At 34.0% G+C, this 24,124-nt stretch overlaps 1 protein-coding gene across 7 annotated transcripts in view; it reads right to left on the bottom strand.

The window, feature by feature from the left end:
- FER (FER tyrosine kinase) overlaps positions 1-24,124 on the bottom strand; it is a 465,318-nt gene that overhangs the window by 224,900 nt on the left and 216,294 nt on the right. For all 7 annotated transcript variants that reach the window (XR_014310162.1, XM_082724902.1, XM_082724905.1 and 4 more), the window contains one exon: positions 20,328-20,450. Coding sequence is in view for 6 of the 7 variants with exons in the window: in XM_082724902.1 (XP_082581028.1) it covers positions 20,328-20,450 (123 nt within the window). In the remaining variant the exon portion in view is untranslated. The remainder of the gene's footprint in view (positions 1-20,327; positions 20,451-24,124) is intronic.

Raw genomic sequence — 24,124 nt, 5'->3', positions numbered from 1 at the left:
CATATTTTTGCAAGAGTCTCCAAATCTTTTGTTGGAATGAAGCAAAATATGCATAAGTCAACCAGCTAATAAATATTAAAGCCCTGACTTTTTCCTATCTTTAAATACTATAATTATAATAATGACTTCAGCTAAGCTCTACTACCTTTCACACAATCATGAAGTATATAGAATATGCTATCTCATGCATTCACTTCAAAAGATGGCCCAAATCCCTCCTAGGTAATAAAAAATCCCACCTAATAAGTCATTCTTTTGCCCTTTTAACAAACATATTCAGTCTTTAGTAAAATGTGAGCAAATAGCAGTAGACTTTATCAGGTTTTATGTCATATCTATGCAACACAGTAACTAAGGTCAGAGTTTATCTGTTACTTTTGCTCCTTCACATCACTTATTATTAACCATAGAGCCACTGGGGATTTTTGATGACCCCTTAAGGACTAGGGAATCTGGTGACAATAATAAAATGTTCAAGGGCGCCTGGGTGGCTCACTCGTTAAGCTTCTGCCTTCATCTTAGGTCATGATCCCAGGGTCCTGGGATCCAGCTGTGCATCGGGCTTTTCTGCTCAGCAGGAAACCTGCTTCTCCCTCTCCCACTCCCCCTGCTTGCGTTCCCTGTCTTGCTGTTGTCTCTCTCTGTCAAATAAGTAAGTAAAATCTTAAAAAATAATAATAATAATAATTTTTAAATGTTTAATCTTTTGCAGAATTTCTAGAAATTCACATTTTTAAAAACTCGGTCCATACCCTCAAACACTGTTTCTTCATTATGACTTCTAAATATACCCTATGTTCTTGCCAACAAGCCTGAATAGTCAACTAATTTCAAATACATTAGTTCTTGACTTGGAAATCCAGGATCAAAAGTCATATGTTTATACAGTTCATGTGAAATGGCACTGGAGAAATTATTTTAAGTGGCATTTTGGCTTGGATGGTTTCCATTAGATAGAGAAATCAGAACAATTACAACAGTTTATCCAAACAGGAAATGGTGTCTTTCATTTCCACTTAACTGACATAGTAACATTGGCCTGGAGTATGAATTATATTTTATATTTTAATATATCTATCTAAATATAATTTTACATTTAACTTAAAATTATATTTTAATTCATCTACAAAAATGGAGAGAACTAATGTTGTATATTATCCAGTATTAAAGGGATTATGAAGATTGTGTATCACACTTAATGATATACTTAGATAAGACATGAATATTACAATATGGATTTCTTTTATAAATGATTTTTTAAAATTGTCTTTTTCATTACTCAATGCTGTGTAACATTTCTTGAACTCTTGAATTTGACTTGATATTTAAATGCAAAATACATATGTTTCTCAAGCTGTAACTTACAAAGACTAACTTTCTAAATTGTTCATTTTCCAGTTATTATTCCACTTTCCGTTTTAATAACTTGATTTCCACATCCTTTTTCATTATTTGCTTAAAGTTTTTTAAATGAGAGCTCACTATCAATATATACCTAAATTCATTTCTATTTTCAGAACGAATTCAGTATAACTCATTAGTTCAATCTCTAACCCACACAATGATATAGAGTCTCCCCTGTCTTTTGTCCCAGATTGCAAGCATATCTGTTTAATATATCTAGGTCAAACTTATATTTCTGTAACAGGAACCTAATGGATATTAAGGAACTTAGTACTATTATGAAAAAGATGACCTAGTATCCAGATATCTTGATTTTTTTTTAAAGCTTCCAAACCTTAGTGGATAACACATTTTCCCAAGTCAATAGATCTTATACTTTCCAACCCAGAAAGCCATAGTTTCATTGCATACATATGATAATAATTGACATTTTAAAAGTACTTGAGAGTTTACAAAATGCTTTCATTACCTTGTCTTTACCACAACAAGGTAGGCAGATGAATAAGTACAGAGAGAGAAATTGGGTTTCAAAGTTATCAAATATATTGCCTAAAGTCTTATAAGAAAAACAATCTAGGAAGGATACATTTGGTGGAAGAAGGGCCAAGCTGTCACTTTCTCACCTACTCAGTTCCTCCAGGAAATAACTGGGGAAAACCCGTAAGTGAAGAACATTGCTTTAATTGCTTCTAACTCCAAAGTAGAATTTCTAAGGGGTTAATAAAGGAAATGCAAGTTGCCATCCATCAATTTAATGATTTAGGCTTTTCCAAATACCTAAAGAAATAGTTTGATTCACAAGATCTATGGGAGCTGAGAATAATTTCCACATTCTTACCAGCTTAGAAATTTACTCTAATATCTACAAATAAGCCATGTAATGATAACATACACAAGAAGTCACTGAACCATTGAACAATAATTGTTTCCTGAACTATTAGTAGTCATATTACATTTCCAAATTAGTAATCCCTATAATTCACCCAACTTGGATCTTTTCTAGTTTTATTGCTCTTTCTTGAAGGTGAATACTAGAATTATAATCTAAGCCATTAGGTCCTACACTATGCCCTGAATAAGGACCAGATTACCAACTCCGTTTTGTTAATTATAACATTCCTATTAAAACTGAGATTTTTTTTTTTACTTTTTACACAACTGCATCTGTGAGTTTATATCATCCTATGTTTTTTAAAATACTCTTTCAACTTCTAATTATTGAGCACCTTCTATGTGCCACCATTAAACCAGTACAAGGAAGACAAAAGTAAATTAATATAGTCCCTGACTTCACAGATATATAACTAGAAGTATATAAAAAATAGGGGTATCTGGCTGGCTCAGTTGGTAAAGCATGCAATTCTTGTTCTTGGGATCATGAGTTCAAACCCCATGGTGGGTGTAGAGCCTACTTAAAAATAAAATAAAACAAAATAACCTCAATATTACAAAATAAGTAATATAATCATGGTTTGTGGCAGAATTCTATGGAAGCACAGGGACAGTACCTAACTTGAACTAGTGAAGTGAAGAAAGAATTTAAATAGGAAATGATGCTCAAAATACATTCTAGGGGTAAAAAAAGCAGCATTACTAATGTTGTTTTTTGCTTTTTGTTTTTAAATATGAAACAGGGGTACCTGGGTTGCTCAGTGGGTTAAGCCTCTGCCTTCAGCTCAGGTCATGATCTCAGGGTCCTGAGATCATCCCACAGTGGGCTCTCTGCTCAGCAGAGAGCCCACATACCCCCTCCCCAACCCCACCACTGCCTCCCTCTCTGCCTGCTTGTGATCTCTGTCAAATAAATAAATAAAATCCTTTAAAAAAAAAAAGTATGAAACAGCAGATCACATTCTGAAAAATGAAAGGGCTTTTTAAATCTGTGGGGCATCTTGATGGCTCAGTTGGTTAAGCATCTGACTCTTGATTTTGGCTCAGGTCATGATCTCAGGGTCATTAAGATCAAGCCCCCATGTAGGGCTCAGCACTCAGTGGGGAATTTGCTTGAGATTCTCTCCCTCTGCCTATCTTCCTATTTACACACTTTCTTTCTCTCTCAAATAAATAAATTAATTTAAAAAAAAGAAATTAGTCTGATTGGGAAGACAGACAAATAAATAAGAATTATGATTGAGGTGAGAAACCCTATTCCAATTTGTACAGATGAATTTCTTTTGGGACAAAGATTTTCACAGTCATCACAGTATCTTCAGTGCTTAGTTTTCCACCATATAATAGGTGCTCAATATGTATTTGTTTAATGCCAAGTAAAGGGCCAGTCAGACATGCTTAAAACCTATGGATTCCTGGAAAATTTTGACCTGTTTATTTCAGATGAACACTGATGACCTTCCAGAAATCCTATAATCAAGGCTGTAATAGCAGAGAAGGAGTCTCTTAAAGTTACTGAGAAGATTCAAAAAACTCTACTGACTCATAGTCCAGTATTAGGACATTTAAAAATGATGATTATAACATGTTTTTTCATATCTTTAACACAGGTAAAAATTTCTAGAACTAGGTAAAAAGCTGCATTCAAACTAAACAAAAATTAGTAACATGCAAATAAATGAACTAAAAAAGATGATTATAGTTTTTGTGACTCTTGTTTGAAACATTGCTGGTTCTCTAATGTTTGCTCTTCCAGATTAAGGAAACTTTCTCTCAAGATATTTATAACTTACAAAAATGTGATAAAACATGCTGTGAATAAATTGAAGCATGTAACTTTTCTACCTAAACCCTCTAAAATTCAAAATCTCTTTCTTTCATGGCAATTACAGCTATTTGCATAAGTTCAATAAGAATCTGTTCTTCCTGTAACTATTGGAAACAACGGTTTACCAAGGCTTGGACTGGAACATCATATTTGAGAGACATGCATAGACTCAGATATAACCATACAACTTAAAAGAACTAAGAATGACCTTATGAAGCATAGAGCCATAAAGCCCCTTGGGAATGTTGGCCTGATACCTTGCTTATAGAGTTCCCAGCAGCCCTACTAGGTGAGTAAAATAATGTCACTTCCTAGAGGTACCTCAGGATGCTTTAGGGTACTTGAGGAATTCATCCAAATCTAAAGGTTTTGCAGGCACGTCTGATGGCCAAGTATTTGGCTTGGCTTCTGGCCTAGAGAGGCTACTAAAAGTTCAATCTAGAGATACCTTAAAAAAGTTCTAGCAAAGCAAATTTTAAAAGGTCTGTATGGCCAATCACTGTTCTTACTGAGCCTATGTAAATAATTGGGCCAAGTTTGTTAAAACTGGACTTGCTTTTCAAATACATTAGTCTTAAGTTGGCTATCTCTGATTAAAAATGGGGCTATTATATAGAGAAAATATTTCAATAACATCTTTGTAAATACTAAATTTTAATACTATTTATTATAAACTAGACCAGATCCTAAATTCTTTGAGTTTCCTCAAACATTTGACTATGGCTTTCCAACTAAGGTTTCCAATCTTCTTCCATTCTCTTGATTTAAAGTCATTAAAAACTAAAACTGTCTTTTTTCCTAACCCTAAAAACTGATGCTGGAGAACTTGCAGTAAACGTCAGAGAAACTGCCACAATAGCTCATGTATAGACAATCTTAGTGCCTGTTATTCTGTGGAGATAATGGATAACCCCACTTTCCCTAAGACTGGATTGGATGATGCATTGGGGATGGCCTTATCTCCTGAGACAAGTCTTCTCCCACTTGCCAGTGATTCCTTGAAATTAGAATATTGTTCAGGCTAGACCTCAAACAAAGAGGGCTTCTTAATGACTTTATTCCTTAGTCATATTTATCCTAGAAGCCACCTCTACTGATGTAAAATTACGCATAAATGCTTTAGTCAAGCATACAGTGACCACCTTTAATTAAGCTTGACATGCAGTCACCCACAAATTTAAAAGGTGGCCCTCCAAAACTGAATAGCCCTTGATATCCTGACTGTAGGTCAAGGAGGTCTAGAATTAGATGCTTGTGTCCACAGCATCCCTGGGGCTGCATAGGCCACTGTACTCTGGATTTTGCCTGGATGGATGGACACCTTATTAAAATCATTACTAACCCAGCCAACCTTCCAAATTTAAAACAACAGTAAACATGTTTTGTGTTTCGTTGGTAGGCCACCTCACACCCATTTTTGTTCCCTCTTTCAGACTGGAGGATGCTGTTTAGTACATGGAAGCTCTTTATAAGTACACAGTCAAGGGGCACCTGGGTGGCTCAGTGGGTTAAGCCTCTGACTTCAGCTCCAGTCTTGATTTCGGGATCCTTGGATCGAGCCCCACATAGGGCTCTCTGCTCAGGGAGCTTGCTTCCCCCCTCTCTGCCTGCTGCTCTGCCTACTTGTGATCTCTCTCTGTGTGTCAGATAAATAAATAAAATCTTTTTTAAAAAGTACACATAGCATATCTCTATTAAATACTGAAGTAACACAAATATGTAAAGTGGTTCTATAAAACAGAATGGCATTAAATGTCATTAAATGGCTACACAATGTGGAATAAATGTTAACATAAAAACAGAATGTTATGTACATATTCCAGATATCACCAAAATGCAATAAGACTCTTAAAAGATACAGTTACTCAAACTGGTGCTTTAAACAATCTCTCTTTCCTTTAGTGATTGGTTAAAACTCTTGTTGGACTTAATGAAAATTATGGTCAACTATCAAGGATCTTTTATTCAGGCTTCTCTTTTCATAATAATATTTACCTTATTTACCTTATTTTGTTGGTACTAACCCTGCCTGTTACCAAGACTCCTTCACTGCTATAACTTCCAGCTGATAGATGATCCTTTCTATTCAAGGAGGCTCATATATGTTCTTGGATTGGCTGCCTCTGTCTTTGGTAACTCCTATATATACAAATTCCCCTACTAAACAATATTGACCCATAGGGAGAGACATCTCTATATCCTTATTCTGCAGGAAGAAGTTACAGAAGGTAAGACCTTCCACCTTCAACAACCTTAAAGATTTGGGGTCAAAACTGTTCAAGGGGGAAATGATGAGGCAGCCGAAGGAAAGCAAGGATAAAGAACAAGCTGACACCACACAACACCCCTCTCCCCCTCCACTCTCCACCCCCCAGCCGTGGAATATGTGTGAATGTGCTACAGTCCTCAGGCACTCCTGGCTGCCCTAAAGAAAAGGCAGAAGGTAATGTAAATAAAATAAAGTTTCCTTCTAAACTGCAGTTTGATAAATACTTGAGATAGGCAGAGTATATATCTTATATCTTAACATTAATGCTTTGCTAGAGGGAAAAACAGACTTAGCCTGACAATAGTAAGGCCATCAGTATCCCAAGAGTTTTCCTTAGGACTTTCATATAGTCCTTTTGGACACCTCCTTTTTTCCTTACCTCCCCCAACTCCCAAGTATCTAGTCAGCCATTCCCCCATAATCCCAGTACAAGCAGCTCTTTCTGTGCATAGGTCCTGTCCCTGTGCTTTAATAAAATCACCCTTTTGCACCAAAGGGGGAAAAAAAAGATTATTATGGTCTCCAACTGAAATGATTCCAGGACCAAAAAAGGATACAGATTAATTATTCCAAAGAGAACAGAGCATTGCCAGAAAGTGTTGCTAAATCATTTAACCCTTGAGTCCACCATTAGGAAATATCTGTAATGGTAAACCACAGAACAATGAGGGCTATGATTTGAACATGAAGGTTCTTTATTAATATGAGACACACAAGAAATAATAAATGAACTTTGCTGATCTTGCTTCTATTTCTCATTAAATAGTCACCAATCAAGGTTTCAGGATGTCCCACAGGATAATTTCTCTCTATAGGTATTTCTGTTATAAGACCTCATTTTTTGGTCTAGTTTTAATATATAGCAGTTGTTACATAAATAACAGGAGGAAAAACTTAAAGTTTCATTTTCTCTAAGGCTTATAGATGAATGAGATATTCCATTTTAAAAAATCACTTGCAGATATCTTTTTAATGTCCTTGGTCTTTCTAATTTAAATCCTATTATCTCGAAGTCATTAAAATTCTTAGCATGCATATTTAGTCTATGTAAAGTAAAGTAGGATGTGGGACAAGTCTTTTGTGGCACAATTAAATTGTTCCCTTCAAGGACAATGTAGCAAAAGGTGAACACTAATTTAGTTAACACAGTAAAGAAAGATAAATGGCTCTTTTAAAAAGTGAAAACAAGCAATGCCTGTTCTTGTATTTCATTTTCACTTTTGAAATAGGTTAATACAAGACAGTAATTTGCAAATAAGGAATACTAAATATTATGTAAGATTGCTTCACCACTTTAAAGTGGTATCAGAGATAAGTCTCATCAAGGTGTCAAATGAATTTTACGGAGCCAATCAAAGATATTTCACAATAGTATAAAACACAGACAAGCCGAGTAAAAGTGCACCAGAAATATCTTCCATCTGTACTTAAAAAATAGTGACAAAGTTTGCTAAGAGCATGATAATCACATGAAAAAGTAACTTCTAGTCCAAAACCACAGAAAAAGAAAATGAAAATGTAGAAAATTAACTATTGTACAAATGGAAATGAAACACAACATATCTTATTTCCAAAGAGATCTCATTCATAAGCCTCAACCATGCTTCGCTTTGGAAACAGTAGAAGTCAAAATTGTTCTAAAATAGAATATAAAGTCTTGGTTATAATATCTTTCCACATATTACATCAAACATTTATTAAATGTCCAGATTTTCTCAAAAATAACTTCAAATATTTATTGAATTATGCAACTGACACTGAGATGCATAAAAATGAATAAAGATTGCCTTACTGCTCTTAAGGGGCTTATTAGCTAACGGGGATCTCAGAAAAAACTAACAGTAGCTGAATAAAGTAAGTACTGTAACTACTGCAAAGTTCACTGTGAGTGTAGGGGAAGAGGACACTTTTATGGGTTACTTTATGAATATCTGTGCCTTATAAAGTTGACAAAAAATGAAAATGGAAATCGCATATCATTATCAAAGGTTTTCTACTTCAGAAGTTGTTGCAGGCCCCAGGCTATGGGGCAAGAGAAGAGGAAAGTAATTGTGAAGAAGAGGGGTGATGTGGCTGAAGAGACCAGCCAGCCTGGAGGCAGACAGCATCCTCCTCTCCTGGTATCTTTCTACCTCTTACCAACTCACCTTACCTCCTCCTTACCTTACCACTCCTTGCCCCTTCTATTCTACTGACTTCTACTGACCCCTTCTTTCCTGCTTCAATTACAGAAGTACTAACATAAATACTCTCTGTCAGAATGCCTTTGTCTCTTCCTTGGTAGAGACTTCTTGCTTTCACTACCTTAGTCCATTTAGAACATCAAATAGGTTCTCGCTATCTAAGTTCAAGATTTTTGAAAAGTAAGACATTAAAAGAGATGGTGATTCTCCATCCAATTATTTAGCACTGATAATTTCTAAAATAAATATTATTGGCAACATATTGTGGACTTTTTTTTGTACAGGTAAAGTGTGAATGAAATACCCCATTCTGTGGTAAGATTTTTTTTTTTTTTTTTTTTTTTTTTTTTTTACTCATTGTGTGGATTCTCCACAAACTTAGCTAAATGTTAAATTGTTCAGGTATACAATTAAGATGAGATATTTGTAAATGTCATAGGTGTAATCTTTTGGTATTATGAAACTTGATTAAACTTTTTAATATATTTGATGCTAATTTTATTAATATTTTAATCATAAATCTAGATCCTAGAGAGTTTTACTATTCTATTCAGCAAAAACTAAAAATAGAGAAAAAATGCTGATGCAGAATGTTTTATATTGTTATATTTTATATTATGCCTTTGGCTATTAAAGGACACTAAAAGCAACAACCAATGAAATCTCTTCCTAAACTTTTGCAGAAATATTGTTAAAGACATTGTTATATCTAAAATCCCAAGACAGAAATTTCCTTTGGACTTACTGGTAGTAAAACTTTGCTTTAAGCAAATTAATATCCTTCCTCCTCTCTAACCATGAAGTAAGTTAACTCTTTTTCTATAATGATTTATACCTAAATTTCAAGCTCAACACAGAAATTATAAACAGTCTTTAAGAGCCTGCATTTTGTAGTTTATTTACTGTTGTTAAATGTCCACCATTACTTATTTTTTCACTGGTACTAATAATTTGTTTCTATTTCTATTTTATCATTTTCACTGTACTATAATTTGTTTATGGCTATAACACATTCTTTCTGAAACATAGTTAAAATGAAAACTGATTTGTTCTTTAAATGTGCCAATAAATGCCTTAACTTCTTCAAGCAATTAAAAAGGTAGACAGCCTTCAACATTTTAATGGAGTATGTGGTATCATCAACTATTCTTTAGATATGCTTAGTTCACATTTATCCCTTGCTTACATATCTGCAGTGGAATGACGTTTTCCATAGATAAATCTCAATCTTGGTATTCAACGGTCTTAAAAAAATCTGACTTTAGCCCAAACTTTTGCAATTACTCACCTTTCTAAATCATCTACTTCCATCAAACTGATCTTGCCTTCCTTAAAACAAGTCCCATGTTCTGGATTATTCCCTTGCCATTATTTCTCCTGTCTTAGATTATTCCCTTACCATAACCACAAAAAAATTTCCCTACTCCTTTTGCCTATCCTTAAGACCTACTTCAAAGTCTACCTTCCTGTGTGAACCATTTTCAGGCCATTTGTTCTTTTTCTAAACCGGTACTTTAAAAATCTATTTTATTGTTTTTTTTAAAAAACCTTTTATGAATATTTTTCAAATTGAGTTTCATAAACATTTTTCTGAATGTAGACTTTTAAAAAAGATAATAGAAATCATCGCATATAAGAAACATAAAAAAGTTGTTTTATAAAATTTGATTCAGGCATAGATACACATACATATCTGCACTTAAAATTCTGTGTGTCCTCAATATAAAATACAACTTCTTTCTATGCATTGTGGGGAAAAAGTCATGAAACACTGCTTTAGTGTTCTACTAAGCATTATTATATAATATTATTTCATAAAAATTTCAGTGTTACCAAATTAATAACATATTCAATGAAAGAAATCTAAAAACCAAACTTAAGCCAAAAAAAAAAAAAATTACCCATAACTCCTCTAACTGGAGATAATCATAATATTCTGGAGTACTGTCGTTCAACTTTTTTGTGTATGTGTACACATACATTTTTCTCTGTGTATGTCTATTTCATTATTTAAAAATGAGATAACACCATTACAATATTTTATAAATTGTTTCTACTTTAACAACATATAACATGTTTTATCCTTATAACAATAATTTTTCAATAAAGCACCTCTCTGAAAAACTGTAACTATTTCAGAGCAGGTACGACAGTTTCAAATATTTTTTTAATTTAAGTTTTAAATGGATAAAAGATTCACAATGTTTTCAAAAAATAAAATATAAACAGGAAAATAAAATAAATGTAAATGGTAAAAAGTTTCCCTTAAACCACTGCTGCTGAATACAAACCCACCAAAACATGTATCCTCTGTTAGACATCATCATCATTAGTTGTAGCATCCTGAGTATATAAAAAGCTTCCTTATCATTAAAAAAGCAAATTCAGACACATAATCTTATACTCCTTGCACTTTTTATACAAAAGACAACACAACATAAACTCTGCCTTATAGTTTAGTTTCTTTTATTAACAATGCACCTTGGAGCCGTCTCTAGCGAGTACATAGAAAGCTTCCTCATTTATAATACTCCATTGGTTAAGATACCATAGTTGATTTAACTAGATACCTACTGATGAACATTTCAACTATTTTTCATCTCCTAATATTACAAACAATGCTGCAGTGACTAATCCTGTATTGATATCTGTTCAGATGTACACAAATACAATTAAAGAAAGGATTACAGAATTGTTAATGCTAAGTCAAAAGCACATACATTTTATAATTCTGAAGGATTTTTGCCAATTTGCCATCTACAGAGATTCTTCTAATTTATACTCTCATTAGCAAAGTATCTAAGAGCCTTTTCTGCACATCTTTGCCAAGAAAGTGAATTACTAAACTGTGAATTCACGCCAATGTAATAGGTGAAAAAATGGTATCTCATTATAGTTTTAATCTCCATTTATTCCACCAAGTGAAGCAATCAACTACCGTATCTTTAAAAGCCATTTGTATATTTGTTTTTTGAACTATCACCTCATGCCTGTTGCCAATTTTTCTATTTGGTTGTCTCTCTCTCTTTTAAAACAAGTTTTAGAGGCTCTTTGTATATTAAAGAGACTGATACTTCTGTGGTATATAGGTTTTTCCTGGTTAAATTGACAAGTGTTCTTAATTATGTATTGATCATTTTAAAAGCAATTATTACATAAATACAAATATTGTTTTCTCTTCTTCTCATTCATCTCTTTATGCTTTTATCTTAATAATTCCTTCTTTCTGCTTTCTTTAATTTATTGTGGATTTGTTTTTCCTAATTTTTGGAGTTACATGCTTCACTCAATTATTTCACTTTTTGTCTTATGATACAAGTATTTAAGGCTCTAAAATTTCTTCCGAGTGTAGCTTTGGCTGCATCACTTAAGTTATATGTAAAATTTTATTTTCCCCACCCATTTTCCACATTCATTGATGCAAGCAATGAATATAGCCTGAGAACTCTGGGGTAAATTCCTCTTTCAAAATGTATTTTTGCTGGAGCTTGGTAAGATCTATGGCAGCTGGGCTATCTGATCATGTCTTAATTTTGTGCTATAAAACTTCTGCCCAGTCTAAGGTTGGCTACCATGATATGTATTTTCAAGTAGGTGAATTATATATGGTTCTTAATTTCATGAAAAATACAGTTAATGGATATTTTACTTTTGATGTTCTTTTTGCTATGGTTTCCAGTAGGCAACAGTAAAAAATGCTAAGTCATGCAGCCATGTTCATGCCAGAAATCCTCTTCTACATTTTCTTATATGTTTCTACATGCTTCTTTGAGTCATGCACATAGAAAGGGCTCACGAGTACTTTAAAGTGATGACATGACATACTTTGGGCAATGTTTGTGCTATAAATACCAAATCCTGCTCTTCCACCTGCATTTTAAAAAATTCCAATGAGCTAATCTTTTAACCTCTTGGGACTCATCTACCTATTCCCATCATCCCTAAAATATTTTCAAGGTAAATAAGAAATATATGGAATGATTACTGAAAAGCCTAGCTCCTTAGACTGAAAAAAATCATAATATTTAAGAAAGTATGAGGTAGGCTTATGTATAAAATACTCTTGAGAGGTCATTTAAAGAACATTAGTGGTCTCCAGGGCCTATTAATTTTGAGTCTAACATTGCTCTTCCTCAAAATAACTGCTAGTAAAGTTTGAAATAAGAAACTGAAAGTCAGTCTACATGTTACATGTGCTACAACAGGGTTCTTTTATTTTATTAAATGGATCAAGCCTAAAATCCAAATTTAATTTGACTTCACAGACTATGTTAAATGAAGGCTGAATATTTCAATATTTTCCTGTATTTCCCTTAGCACAACATGCTATATAGTTCCTGCTGGACTAATTTTCATAAAGGATTACTGTCAAGTTCACTGTTACTTCCTAGTGCTAGAATATTGGACTATAGAAAAAATTTTTTTGCTAAACTACTGACATGACTGAGACAGTAGACTATAATTTATGTTGGAGAGGCTATAGTAAAAAGATGATAAATAGAACTGAGTAAGTTTCAGGACACACCTCAAAAATTTACAAGAAATATGATTTAGGGTAAATTGTAATCTCTGACTTTGCTCACCTAATAATGGGGATAATAATACTCAATTCAAAGTTGTTGAAAAGATTTAATAAAATAATAAAAGTAGAGTGTTGTCAACAGACTATGGACTCAATAAATGTCTTCTTCTCTTCCTGCATGACATTTACAACAACCAAGTAGGGTTACTATAAGCAGTTGATTTGCCCCAGATCACATGGTTGGGAGTGGTAAAATATTACTATTTAAAATTGGATTCCTTCTGCTCAATTCAGAAGTCCACATGGAGATTTATGTATTCTTGATGAATTTATCCTGAGGAGGGCATTTTGTAATTTTTTGTGTTCTTCCACTCTCAATAGACCTAATAACTGATCTAAAAGAGGCAATTAAATAGGAATTTTAACAGCAAACATTCTGTACCAGAACTTTTTAAATTTCTTTTCAGTGTAACAGTATTCATTGTTTTTGCACCACACCCAGTGCTCCATACAATATGCGCCCTCCCCAATACCCACCACCTGGTTCCCCCAACCCCCCCCTTCAAAACCCTCAGGTTGTTTTTCAGTGGCCATAGTCTCTCATGGTTCTCCTCCCCTTCCAATTTCCCTCAACTCCCTTCTCCTCTTCATCTTCCCATGTCCTCCATGTTATTTGTTATGCTTTTTCCCCCAAAACTGTGGTTTCCATAACTGGAAATCTAATTTGACATGCTATATCTCACTTTCAAGAGAAAAAAAAAAATCACCTATTTATCTTCAAATCTTAAAAATCCCATACAAATTAACAGCATGGGAGGATTAACTGCAAAAGCACAGCTAGCTAGATGCCTCCTAAAATAATATTACTGAGTGTGTTATTATGATTTATAGTAAGAAATTGTATTTTGTCTTTGTCTCCATTTCTGACACAAAGAAACATTTGGAAGTTTCTAAGTGCTGAAGGCCATTAAGGTGTCTTTTGTTATGTTAAAGATGATAGTTGGCTAGCTTCTAGGTAACCTAAGGGTAGGGCTAGTTGCCTGAAAACTAACCTTGTGATTTGAGAGTTGGGGTTTTAAGTCCCACCCCACTGACCTCCAGGAAGAGAAGAGAGGCTGGAGATTGAGTTCATGTCCCAGTGCTCAATGATTTAATTAATCGTGCCTATGTAATAAAGCCTCCACATAAACCCAGAAAGACAGGGTAGGGAGAACTTCCAAGTTGGTAATAGTGTGGAAATTTGGGAACAGTTGTGATGAAGGAGCAAAAGGCTAGCTAAGGACAAAGCAGAAGCTAGCACCCTACAACTCGCATCCCCCGCCCCTCATGTGACATGTGTGACATTCCTCAGGAACTCCTGGCTGCCCTACAGGAAAAACAAATGGTAAACTAATAGAGATCACAGTCATGCAAGACAAGAGTCTCCCTCAGTTTACAAATGTCCTAGTGATTTACAATAGCGTAACTTCCAGAAACCCATAACTCAGTTCCTGAAGCCCTAAGATTACCTTCCCCTCCATAAAACTGAGGGAGGCTGAGGTGGAAGGAAATGTAAATAAGTTGAATTTGTTCTAACTCTAAAATTCATTGGATGTGTGATAGTAGGAATGTGACATTTCACCAGGAAACTCCCAACTGTCTTAATGTTCATGCCTCATCAGAGGGAAAAACCGCCTTGGCTCAACAATAACCAGGCCTCCAGTATCTTAACAGTCTTTAACATACGACAGCCCTTCTGAACACCCTCATTGTCCTCACCTCCCCAACTCCTGAGTATATAATCAGCCCCTCCTCAGGATTATAGGCAGCAGCTCTTTCTGCCCATGGGTCCTGTTCTGGTGCTTTAATAAACCACCATTTTGCACCAAAGACGTCTCAAGAATTCTTTCTTGGTCATTGGCTCTGGACTCCGCCTCACTGAACCTCACTTATATTCTGAAACTTCTTCAGTTGTACCCTTAGAAATCAAGAAAGTACCATTCCCTTTTCCTCGTACCTTGTCTTATGCATCTCTAACATCTGGCTGTTCCTGAGTTATGTCCTTTCATATTAATCTCATCTACTATGAGAATGTTTTTCTGAGTTCTGTGAGGAACTCTAGCAAATTAACTGAACCTAAAGAGGGGGTTGTTGGGACTTCACATCTATCACCAGTAGGTCAGAAGCACAAGTGACAACCTGGATTTAAGACTGGCATGTGAAGTTGGGCAGTTTGGGGGGCAGTCTTGTAAAATGAGCCCTGAACCTATGGGATCTGAGTCATCACCAGGTAGTGTCAGAACTGAATGAACTGCCTGGTGGCACAGGAGGAAAAAAAAACACAAAAAAACCCAAAACCAAGCAAAACAGAAATTTAAAAAACAGCAATGGGCTGGAGAGAAAAGTTCTTAGAAATCAAAACATGGGTTTTATTCTAATTTATCCAGATGGCCATATTGCTGCAAAAATGTTCCTGGAAATTAAATTGACTAGCACTACTGAATATTAATCTTTTGTTTTAAAGAGACTCACTATGAAAACTTGTAAAATTTTATACTGAGCTTCTACTTGAATGAAGTGAATTTCTTAAAGTACAAACAACTGACCTTTTAAGATAACGCGTATTTGTTATTAAATTAATCTAAATCTGTGTTCACCTCCAATCACTCTTCCATTCAGCCATGCTGTTCCTGCCACACTAGCTTCTACAGCTCCTCAGTTACACCAAGGAACACTCTTTCCCCAGACACTCAAGGAAGCTACTCAGTCAATAAATGCCAACATGGCTCTAGCGTTCTAGAGTTGACATCTGTTCGCACAGGCCAGTAATCATGCTGTGCTGTTAAAGATTTTTACTATTACTCCTGCATATAACCATACAGAAAAGTCCTTGGTTTGGTTCGCATTTCTCTTCAAAATTCATTAGGAGCCTTACTTGGATCACATGTTTTAAAAAAGTAGCTACTCCTATGTACACACATATATGCACATATACACACTACCTAACCCTTGACTTTATCCCACACACTCAGATCATCATCTTTTTGACAGGCTTCATTTTCGTAGCATTTACTGCACTCTGACATAATATAGATCTGGTGCGGGACATAACAGAGATTTGGTGAAAGTTGCCTCAGACCGGTCTGTTGCAGAAAGACTTATTTTCTGCAAAAATTTGCCTCTACTGTTCTGCTGTCCTGCACCAAATGCTGATGAAAAGCCATAAGTACACGATTTAAGCTGGCAGGCAAATCATTTGTCTGAAGTTCAACTTAATGACTCATTGCCTAACTCACCTGAATTTATTCATGAACTTTAATTGCCATTCTGAAAGAAATTTCTTTTTAAAAAACAGCTAAATCTGAAGAAATATCAAACTTAACAAGGCAAATAAACTTTCAAGTCACCATTTAAATGTTAAAGTTGAACTAGGTGTCTTTCTTAACTAAATTTTACCAAGCCCTATATTTTACCTCAAATCCTAGTTCTGGCACCTAATATTACTGTTTATTGATTTTCTTTCATAAAGACTCATGGTACATTTTTTTATATGTTACAGTCTTTTTCAATTTAATATTTTATGGAATCAAAGATATTTCCTTTTCCTTTAACCGACCCTTGTTTATTCTAGTCTCTGAAGTCTAGGCTCTACAGTGCACAGAAACAGTAGATAAGAACAGAGACTCCCGTCTCAGCTCTGCATCTTACATATTGTGTTATCTTGTGTGAATTATTTATGATTTTAAGCTTTAGCTCCTCATTCATAAGAAATATGAGGTTAAAAACAACACTAATCTTGTATGGGGTAATTATAATACTCCATAGTAATATGTAAGGGTTAAATAAAATAATGCATATAAAAACTCAGCAAGTAGCTGGTTTCTAGCAATCACTCAATGAATTCAATGTTTCAAACATTTCCTGAATGCCTACTTTGGCGAGCACTGTTCTAGGCACTGGCACTACAGCTCCACTAATTGTCAAATGTAATTCTGGCCCTTACAGAATTTACATTCCACTTGAGGAAGACAGATAAGTAAAAATACATCATATGAGATAATTTCAAGTAAACACAACTGTAGCAAAGAGATAGTAAGGGAAGAGGGGAATATAAGGGGGTAAGAGGTTATTTCACTCAAGGTAGTCAGAAAAGGCCTCTGTGATGAAGTGATATTGGCACAGAAACTGACTCAGCAAAGAAGAGGCTCTGTGCATATCCAGTGTGCTTGCTAACATAAAGATGGTGCTGGGTGGTCGATAACCCTTGTTGACAACAATGCCTTGCATCTTCCAAACCTTTTCACAGGCTCTGGGAAGCAGCGCAGGAGAATCAGCCTGTGGAGGGTGAGGGAGGGATGGCTTGGGCACCCACTAGCTTTATTATCATGAGAAAGTTAAATAAAATCCTAATTCTAGACTGTCTAGTTTTCTGTACTTCTGAAGACAGGAAAGAGAATCCTTTGGCTACTGTGTCCTCCAGTTAGGCATTATGATGATGTACTTGTATTTTCATGGGTAAGAAAGAAATAAATAGGAAGTAAGCAGTAAGTTGCTAGAAACAGAAATTATATTGAAACCAAAATAGCATTCTTTATGTAGGCTAAAAATGAAGTCTGGCAAGATGGAAATGAGATGTTTTACAGCATATTATATGGTCAAAGACAATAACTTCTTATACAAATTAAATCAAGAAATAGATTCCTATTATAAGAGTATAAATAATTTCCTAAAGGAAGATATATAACAGATAATACCACCATAATAAAATCTGTATCAATTTGTTCTTCACTCATAATTGAAAATTGTCTAACTTCTACAACCTCTGCTTTGTGATTTTCTTTTAAAAGCATAATATAATTCATTAAATAACATGCATAACAATATTTACAACAAACAGATAATGGTCTGCCTATTTCAAATACCAGTACTTTACATCAGGTTAATAGCTAGATAAACTTCAAATTTCTACCTCATAAAACAATCATCATAGCTCCTTAATCTTCTATAGCTTTCAGTCTACAGTTATTTTCACAGCTAGTGTTATATAAAATGATGAGATAATCAGCTCCACAGCCAGCTTTAGGGGTTTGGGAGAAAGAGAATAATTGACCATTTAACAGTCCACAGAATCTATTGCATTTATCTAGACTCATTTCATGGAAAACTTTATACAGAGAAGGATATAGCTTTATTTGAAATTATATATTCTTATTCAAGCCCAGATATGCATTTTTATGTGCCTCTTTATGACTTTGGTCTCTCAATTTAGACCTGACTCAGCAAGTAGAAAATGCAAATATTTGGTTGGCTGTAAAATGGGATATCAATATCTCTGAAAACCCAGTTGCATATCTTGTTGACCTAACATGGGTAAAAAGTGTATCTTCACTGCACTGAACTTTATTTCATGCTGAAATTATACCGGAATTCAAGTATATACTTTTACATGTACAGGGAAGGATACAAAACTCCTGTCACAATGACAGAGGTTGGGCAGTGGTAGAGAGGTTGAAGACAACCCCTACATTTATGGTTTGAGCAGCTAAGTATTTGATGGCAAAGGTTCTCCACATTACTCAAAAGTTTGCTTTATGCTCCTCTGCTCTTACAAAAGACTTAGTACCTGTTTTAGCTAACAAAAGACATTCAAAGAGGATTTTCACTTTTGTGAAATGGTAATTGCTTCTTTGCTTTAAGTCATTTTGGCTTATAAAAGGTTTCATAGGAGCCTCTACTTTTGAATAGTGGGGAAAACTGGTGTCATTTATTTAAAAAGGAAGACCAAATTTTGGAGTTAAAGGTGATAAACTCAGTTTTATGTAAAGAGTAGAAAAAATCTCATGTCTTTTGGGAAAGACATAAATGTAAGGTAGAAATATAAATTTGTAAACCTCTGATATATAAACAGTAAATGAAACTGCACGAATAGATCACCTTAATCAAAGAAAAGAACTAGAATTCCGTAGAACAACAGCAGTTATTCATTGATGGAAGAGGAAACATTGACAGACTTCTCTGTTTTTCTAGAGAAAAAAGTGACAACCTGTTCCAAACTAAGGAAAATTTTTATAGGATTTTCTGAAATTAAAATGGGGGAAATAGCAAATGGAAAAACATAAATGAAGAATAAGCCAATCTTCTAACTCTAGAAAACTGGGCAAGGAGGCTAATTTCTTAGCCACAGAATCAGTGTTTAGCAACTGTCAAAATCTTTTGTGAAAGCAATGTTAAGGCTCAGCCCCTCGGGAATGACTAAATAATATTATGTGAATACAAATACAGACATTGTGTTCCTGACTAATAAAGTACAGTCTAACAGTTGTTTTGATTTTTTTTTTAATTTCTTTAGCAGAATCTAGATTACACATTAGCATTCTTAGGAATAACACTTGCTTCATATTAAAAAGTCATCCCTAGATATACAAAAATTGAATTGATAGACATTTACCTACAAGGTTTTCTGGCTGTTCATGGCTACACTGTTTTTCATAGAAGATGACCTCAAAGACAAGAACTCTTAACCACCCCAGTCTTAAAGTACTCAGAAGCCAAGCCAGCTCCATTGCTCTATTTTGGGCCCGGTCCCACAGGCTTTATCTTAAAACACAAGCCATGTTCATGCCCATTCTTTACCTCATGAATCTCCTAAATGAAAGCAATGTGTTCTGTGCTAGATTTCAGAGGTAAAAATTACCTAGAACAATCTCTCATCTAGGTAGCTACCTGTTGGCTCTATGTAAGAAACTTATGACTTACTGTATTTGAGAAAAGTAGTGTAGTTTTTAAAACTTCTAATATCTTAAAATATATTGTAAACTTAATATCCAAAATTAAAATTCTAATTTACTCATAATTGCTGGACATAGTCTTTGACGTCTACATCTTAAGATCTTGTATAAACTGAACTCAAAATCTGAACCTTATAAAGTAAAAAAAAGTCTTAAGTCTTTTTTTTTTCAAAGTCTTAAGTTTTTTAAGGAAAACTGGGAATGGGAAGAAAAAAAAAAAAAGAATAGGCCATTAGTAACCCAGCAAACACTGAATAAAAAGGCAACCCATCTTAATAAAACCAAGGAAGTGCTATGTTTCAACATTAGTACCAGTGGTCATCACAAAGCCCTTTCGTTTCCAAATTTTTATAAATAATCCAAGAACTTTATTTGTTGTGGTAAATGTTAACTCACATTTAAAAAAGAATACGTGTGTGTGTGTGTGGTGTGTTTGTGTGTGTGTATACATAAATGCACTTACCTTAGGAATAGGATTCAGCAGGACTACACCTGATTTCTTAGTGATGACCTGTTTTGTTGTATAGTGATGATCTATAAGCTGAGGAATGTTTGAAAAACCAGTGCCTTCAAATCGATATAGATTCTGGAGGAAGAATAAAGTAGAGTAAATATAAAGATATTGCTTCAACAAGACTACGTTCAACAATAAATTAAGTTTCACTGAGAAAAACTATTATATGAATGTACATAATACTACTGAATGGATAAAATGGCAAAAATAAAAATAAATAGATAAATAAAACTTTGATATGCTGAAAAATTTTAACTTTCCATAAAGAAACTAATTTTTATAATGACTAAACATAATTCAAACTGTCAAAAAAGAGAAAGAACGGAAGGAAGAAAATGACCTTGAACACATTTTGCTAAATGATAATCACGGGAAAAAAAGCATGAGAAACACTTGACTTAATAAACAAGACATGCATTTACATAATGTTTACACATATGTCCCACCTGATAAAACTTCCAAGATTAAAAAATAATGTCAAAAGTTTGAGGCTATTATATTATATCCAATATAATAATAAATATCATTTCTCTTATGGGGTTATTCATGTTTTATTCTTTCACCAAAAGCATCTAGTCCTTTACACATTATTGACAAAGAAATAAAATGCACAGTGACAAAACTGCAATTATCGGCATGCTCAAATCTTGCACTTTGTGGTTTTATAACATTAGATAAGTAACATTTTCTCAAACTCTGCCACACCCCTTTTCTCTGTCTTCATATTTCAAATAGGCATGCAGGTCAGTTATCACATGAATAAACTGACAGCAATAAATTTAACAAATAAAAAATATCTTACTGGCCGTACTTTTCAATGCAGGAAGCACTGGAATGCAATGTGATGTAATAAATACTTCTATTGGATTGTTCACAAAATGTTCGCCCATACATGTGCAGATACCAACATGAATGTGCTCTAAGAAAACTCTATGTTAATAAATAAGAACATTTAAAATTACCTAAATTTGGATATTATTTATATTACTGGAAGATTATTTTCATAGTTAAAAGATAAAAAAAAACTAAAGCTCCTTTTCAAGTATAAAATAAGATTCAATTTACCAGAATTCAACTTATAGACCACTTTTACGTGGATATTTGTTTTATCAAGTGAGGGTCAAACAGGAGTTAGCTTACTATAAAATTAACCACAGAATATAATTCAATTCAATGTGAAAGAGTCAATTCAGGGCAAATTGTTAATAAATTGCCTAAAGAATTTTTGTATATTGCAGCCAGATCTACTGTGACAAATTAACAATGATACTTAAGAACATTTCATACTGAAGATGCTAAGCTGTTATTAGGCATGCAATGCACTGAGCAAGTTCTCTCAGTGTCTCAGTTTATTCACTGGTGAAACAAATATTTGGATCCTGTCAAAGAGTAAGTATGAGGCTTGACCAAGTATCAACAAGCAAATCCCAGTGCCCAGTATATGGCACATGGTACACACTCAATTAAATCACTAAAGCAACAATAATCCCTGGGTTACAAAAATAATTCTACACCCAGATATAGGAAAAGAAACATTTTCAAAGACTATTTTAAATCACATTTTCTTAAGGAAATTATTTGTAAATAATCAGAGATCCTGAAAGGCATTCTTAGATTAAATTGATTAAGAAATAAAGAAATGTAAAGAAAGGTTAAAGGTTATAGAAGTGTAACATACAACTACAATAGTAACAATGGTAATATTTCAACCAAATATACAGCATTATATCCTTGGAAGTCACTGAGAATAAATCACTTTCACACACTCACCACCACTTTCTTTTCTGCACAAAAGAAAGTATTTAACTTTAACTGTGAGGTGTTAAATATTTTGATCCTAGAAATCATTTTACAAGGTATATCAAACCATCAGGTTGTATACTTTAAATATATACAATTCTATTAGTCAATATTTCCTGAAAATGTATTCTTCCATAAAGTTAAAAATCTATATACTGTTTCTCCCTTTCTCTGATTCCTTCAGTCCACTCTTAACATCAGGAGTTCCTCTTACAGCAGATCATTGCCATTACTTTGGTATAATCTTATCTCCCTCAAAATAAAAGCCAAAGTCTTTGCCATGGTCTATAAGACTCTACATAATGTTTTCTATCATCTCTCTTACCACTACATACCCCCTCCTCCCAATACTTCCCACCAGCCATGCTCATTTCCTTCTTGTAAAGCACACCATATATACTCCTTAGGGAGTTTACATTTGCTGCTTGAATAGCTCCTCAGATGGCCATACGGATAATGGCTCCCTTACTTGCTCCAGTCTTTCAGCATTAAGTCACCTTTTCAGTGAGGTCTTCTCTGGCCACCCTATATGATATTCAATTCCCCAATTTCCTCACCCCAACTAAATTTCTTATCTTCTTTTCCTTACTGAATTTTTTCCTCAGAACTTATCACCATCTAATATCGTGTATATTTTATTTTTCTTATTTATTGTTTATCTCCTTCTCTAGAAGGTAAGCTCATGTGGTGATAAACTCTTACATTCGTTTTGTTCATCACTGTATCATCATAGTCTAGAACACTGCCTGGCATGTATTGCCTGGATAAATAAACATGTATGAATAAATGAAATATTATGCATAGAAAATGAGTGGGAAGCTAAAGAGACAAATAAGATAATTTGGAAATGAATACTGAAAACACACACTCAAGCAAACTCAACACACTGGAGTACAATGTTTGACAAAAAGTAGGTAACATGACAAAATTTACACAGAATCAAATTTCAAATCAGCCACCAAAGTCTTACATAAAATTCTAACATACCTCTATAACTAGAGAAACAGGAAATGGAATAATGGGAATTTTCGGTTAAGAACATATCTAATTTAAGTTAAATAGAGTTTTCTGCCACTGACGTAGTAATCATTATGGACGAAGACAGTGAGTGATACAAGCAGCAGTATTTACTTCATAGGATAAAATAAGAAACTGATTTCTAGCAATTATCCTTTTCAAGCAATCAGTTCAACATCAGTGAAGTTCTGGAGTCCTAACTGTGCAAAACCAGTTAACTCACTTTCTTAATGATGAAGATAAAGTAATGAATCTAAAAACAACGTTAAGATGACACATGCTTACAAAGTTTAGCTAAGCCTTGAGATAAGGTCAAGAACAGCACATTCACAGAAACTATTGAGGACTTGTTTCTTGATACTCTCAAAGTTCCAAATATTATAATTTGAACTTGTTATAAATCTGTAGTAATTTTTGTAGCTCAGATGACATGAGGTTTGGTTCACATAGAAATGGATTCTTTCTTAAGTCTTCTACAGTTTCGACAATAATACAACAGAGAGAATCCAGACTAATCTTTAAATCAGACACTTTTCTTTGGACTAAGGTTGCTACTATTATGACCCCTTAAGTAAATTCCAACAGAAGAAACAAATATAGTAATACAGAATAAATTTTTGCAAATTTCTACAAAGATCATTTTGTTATCATTTGTATTACATGGCTAAGTATCATGTAATATGTCATTAAAAATAAAAAGTATGAATAAAAATGATATAATACAAATTTTTTATAATATGAATTAAATAGTTACATATAATTAGAATGTATCAAAAAAGCCTCAAAGAATATATACTGAGCCCAGAAGGTGGTGTTATGAAAACATTTGCTCCATTTAGAATTTGTTTCTGAGTTATCACGGTGCTAGTTAAGAATTAATCATGGGGGCGCCTGGGTGGCTCAGTGGGTTAAAGCCTCTGTCTTTGGCT

The sequence above is a fragment of the Mustela nivalis genome, assembly GCF_964662115.1.
Source record: "Mustela nivalis genome assembly, chromosome: 3".
Classification (NCBI taxonomy): domain Eukaryota; kingdom Metazoa; phylum Chordata; class Mammalia; order Carnivora; family Mustelidae; genus Mustela; species Mustela nivalis.
Note: the sequence above shows the minus strand (reverse complement) of the source record. Positions and strands in the feature narration are given on the sequence as shown.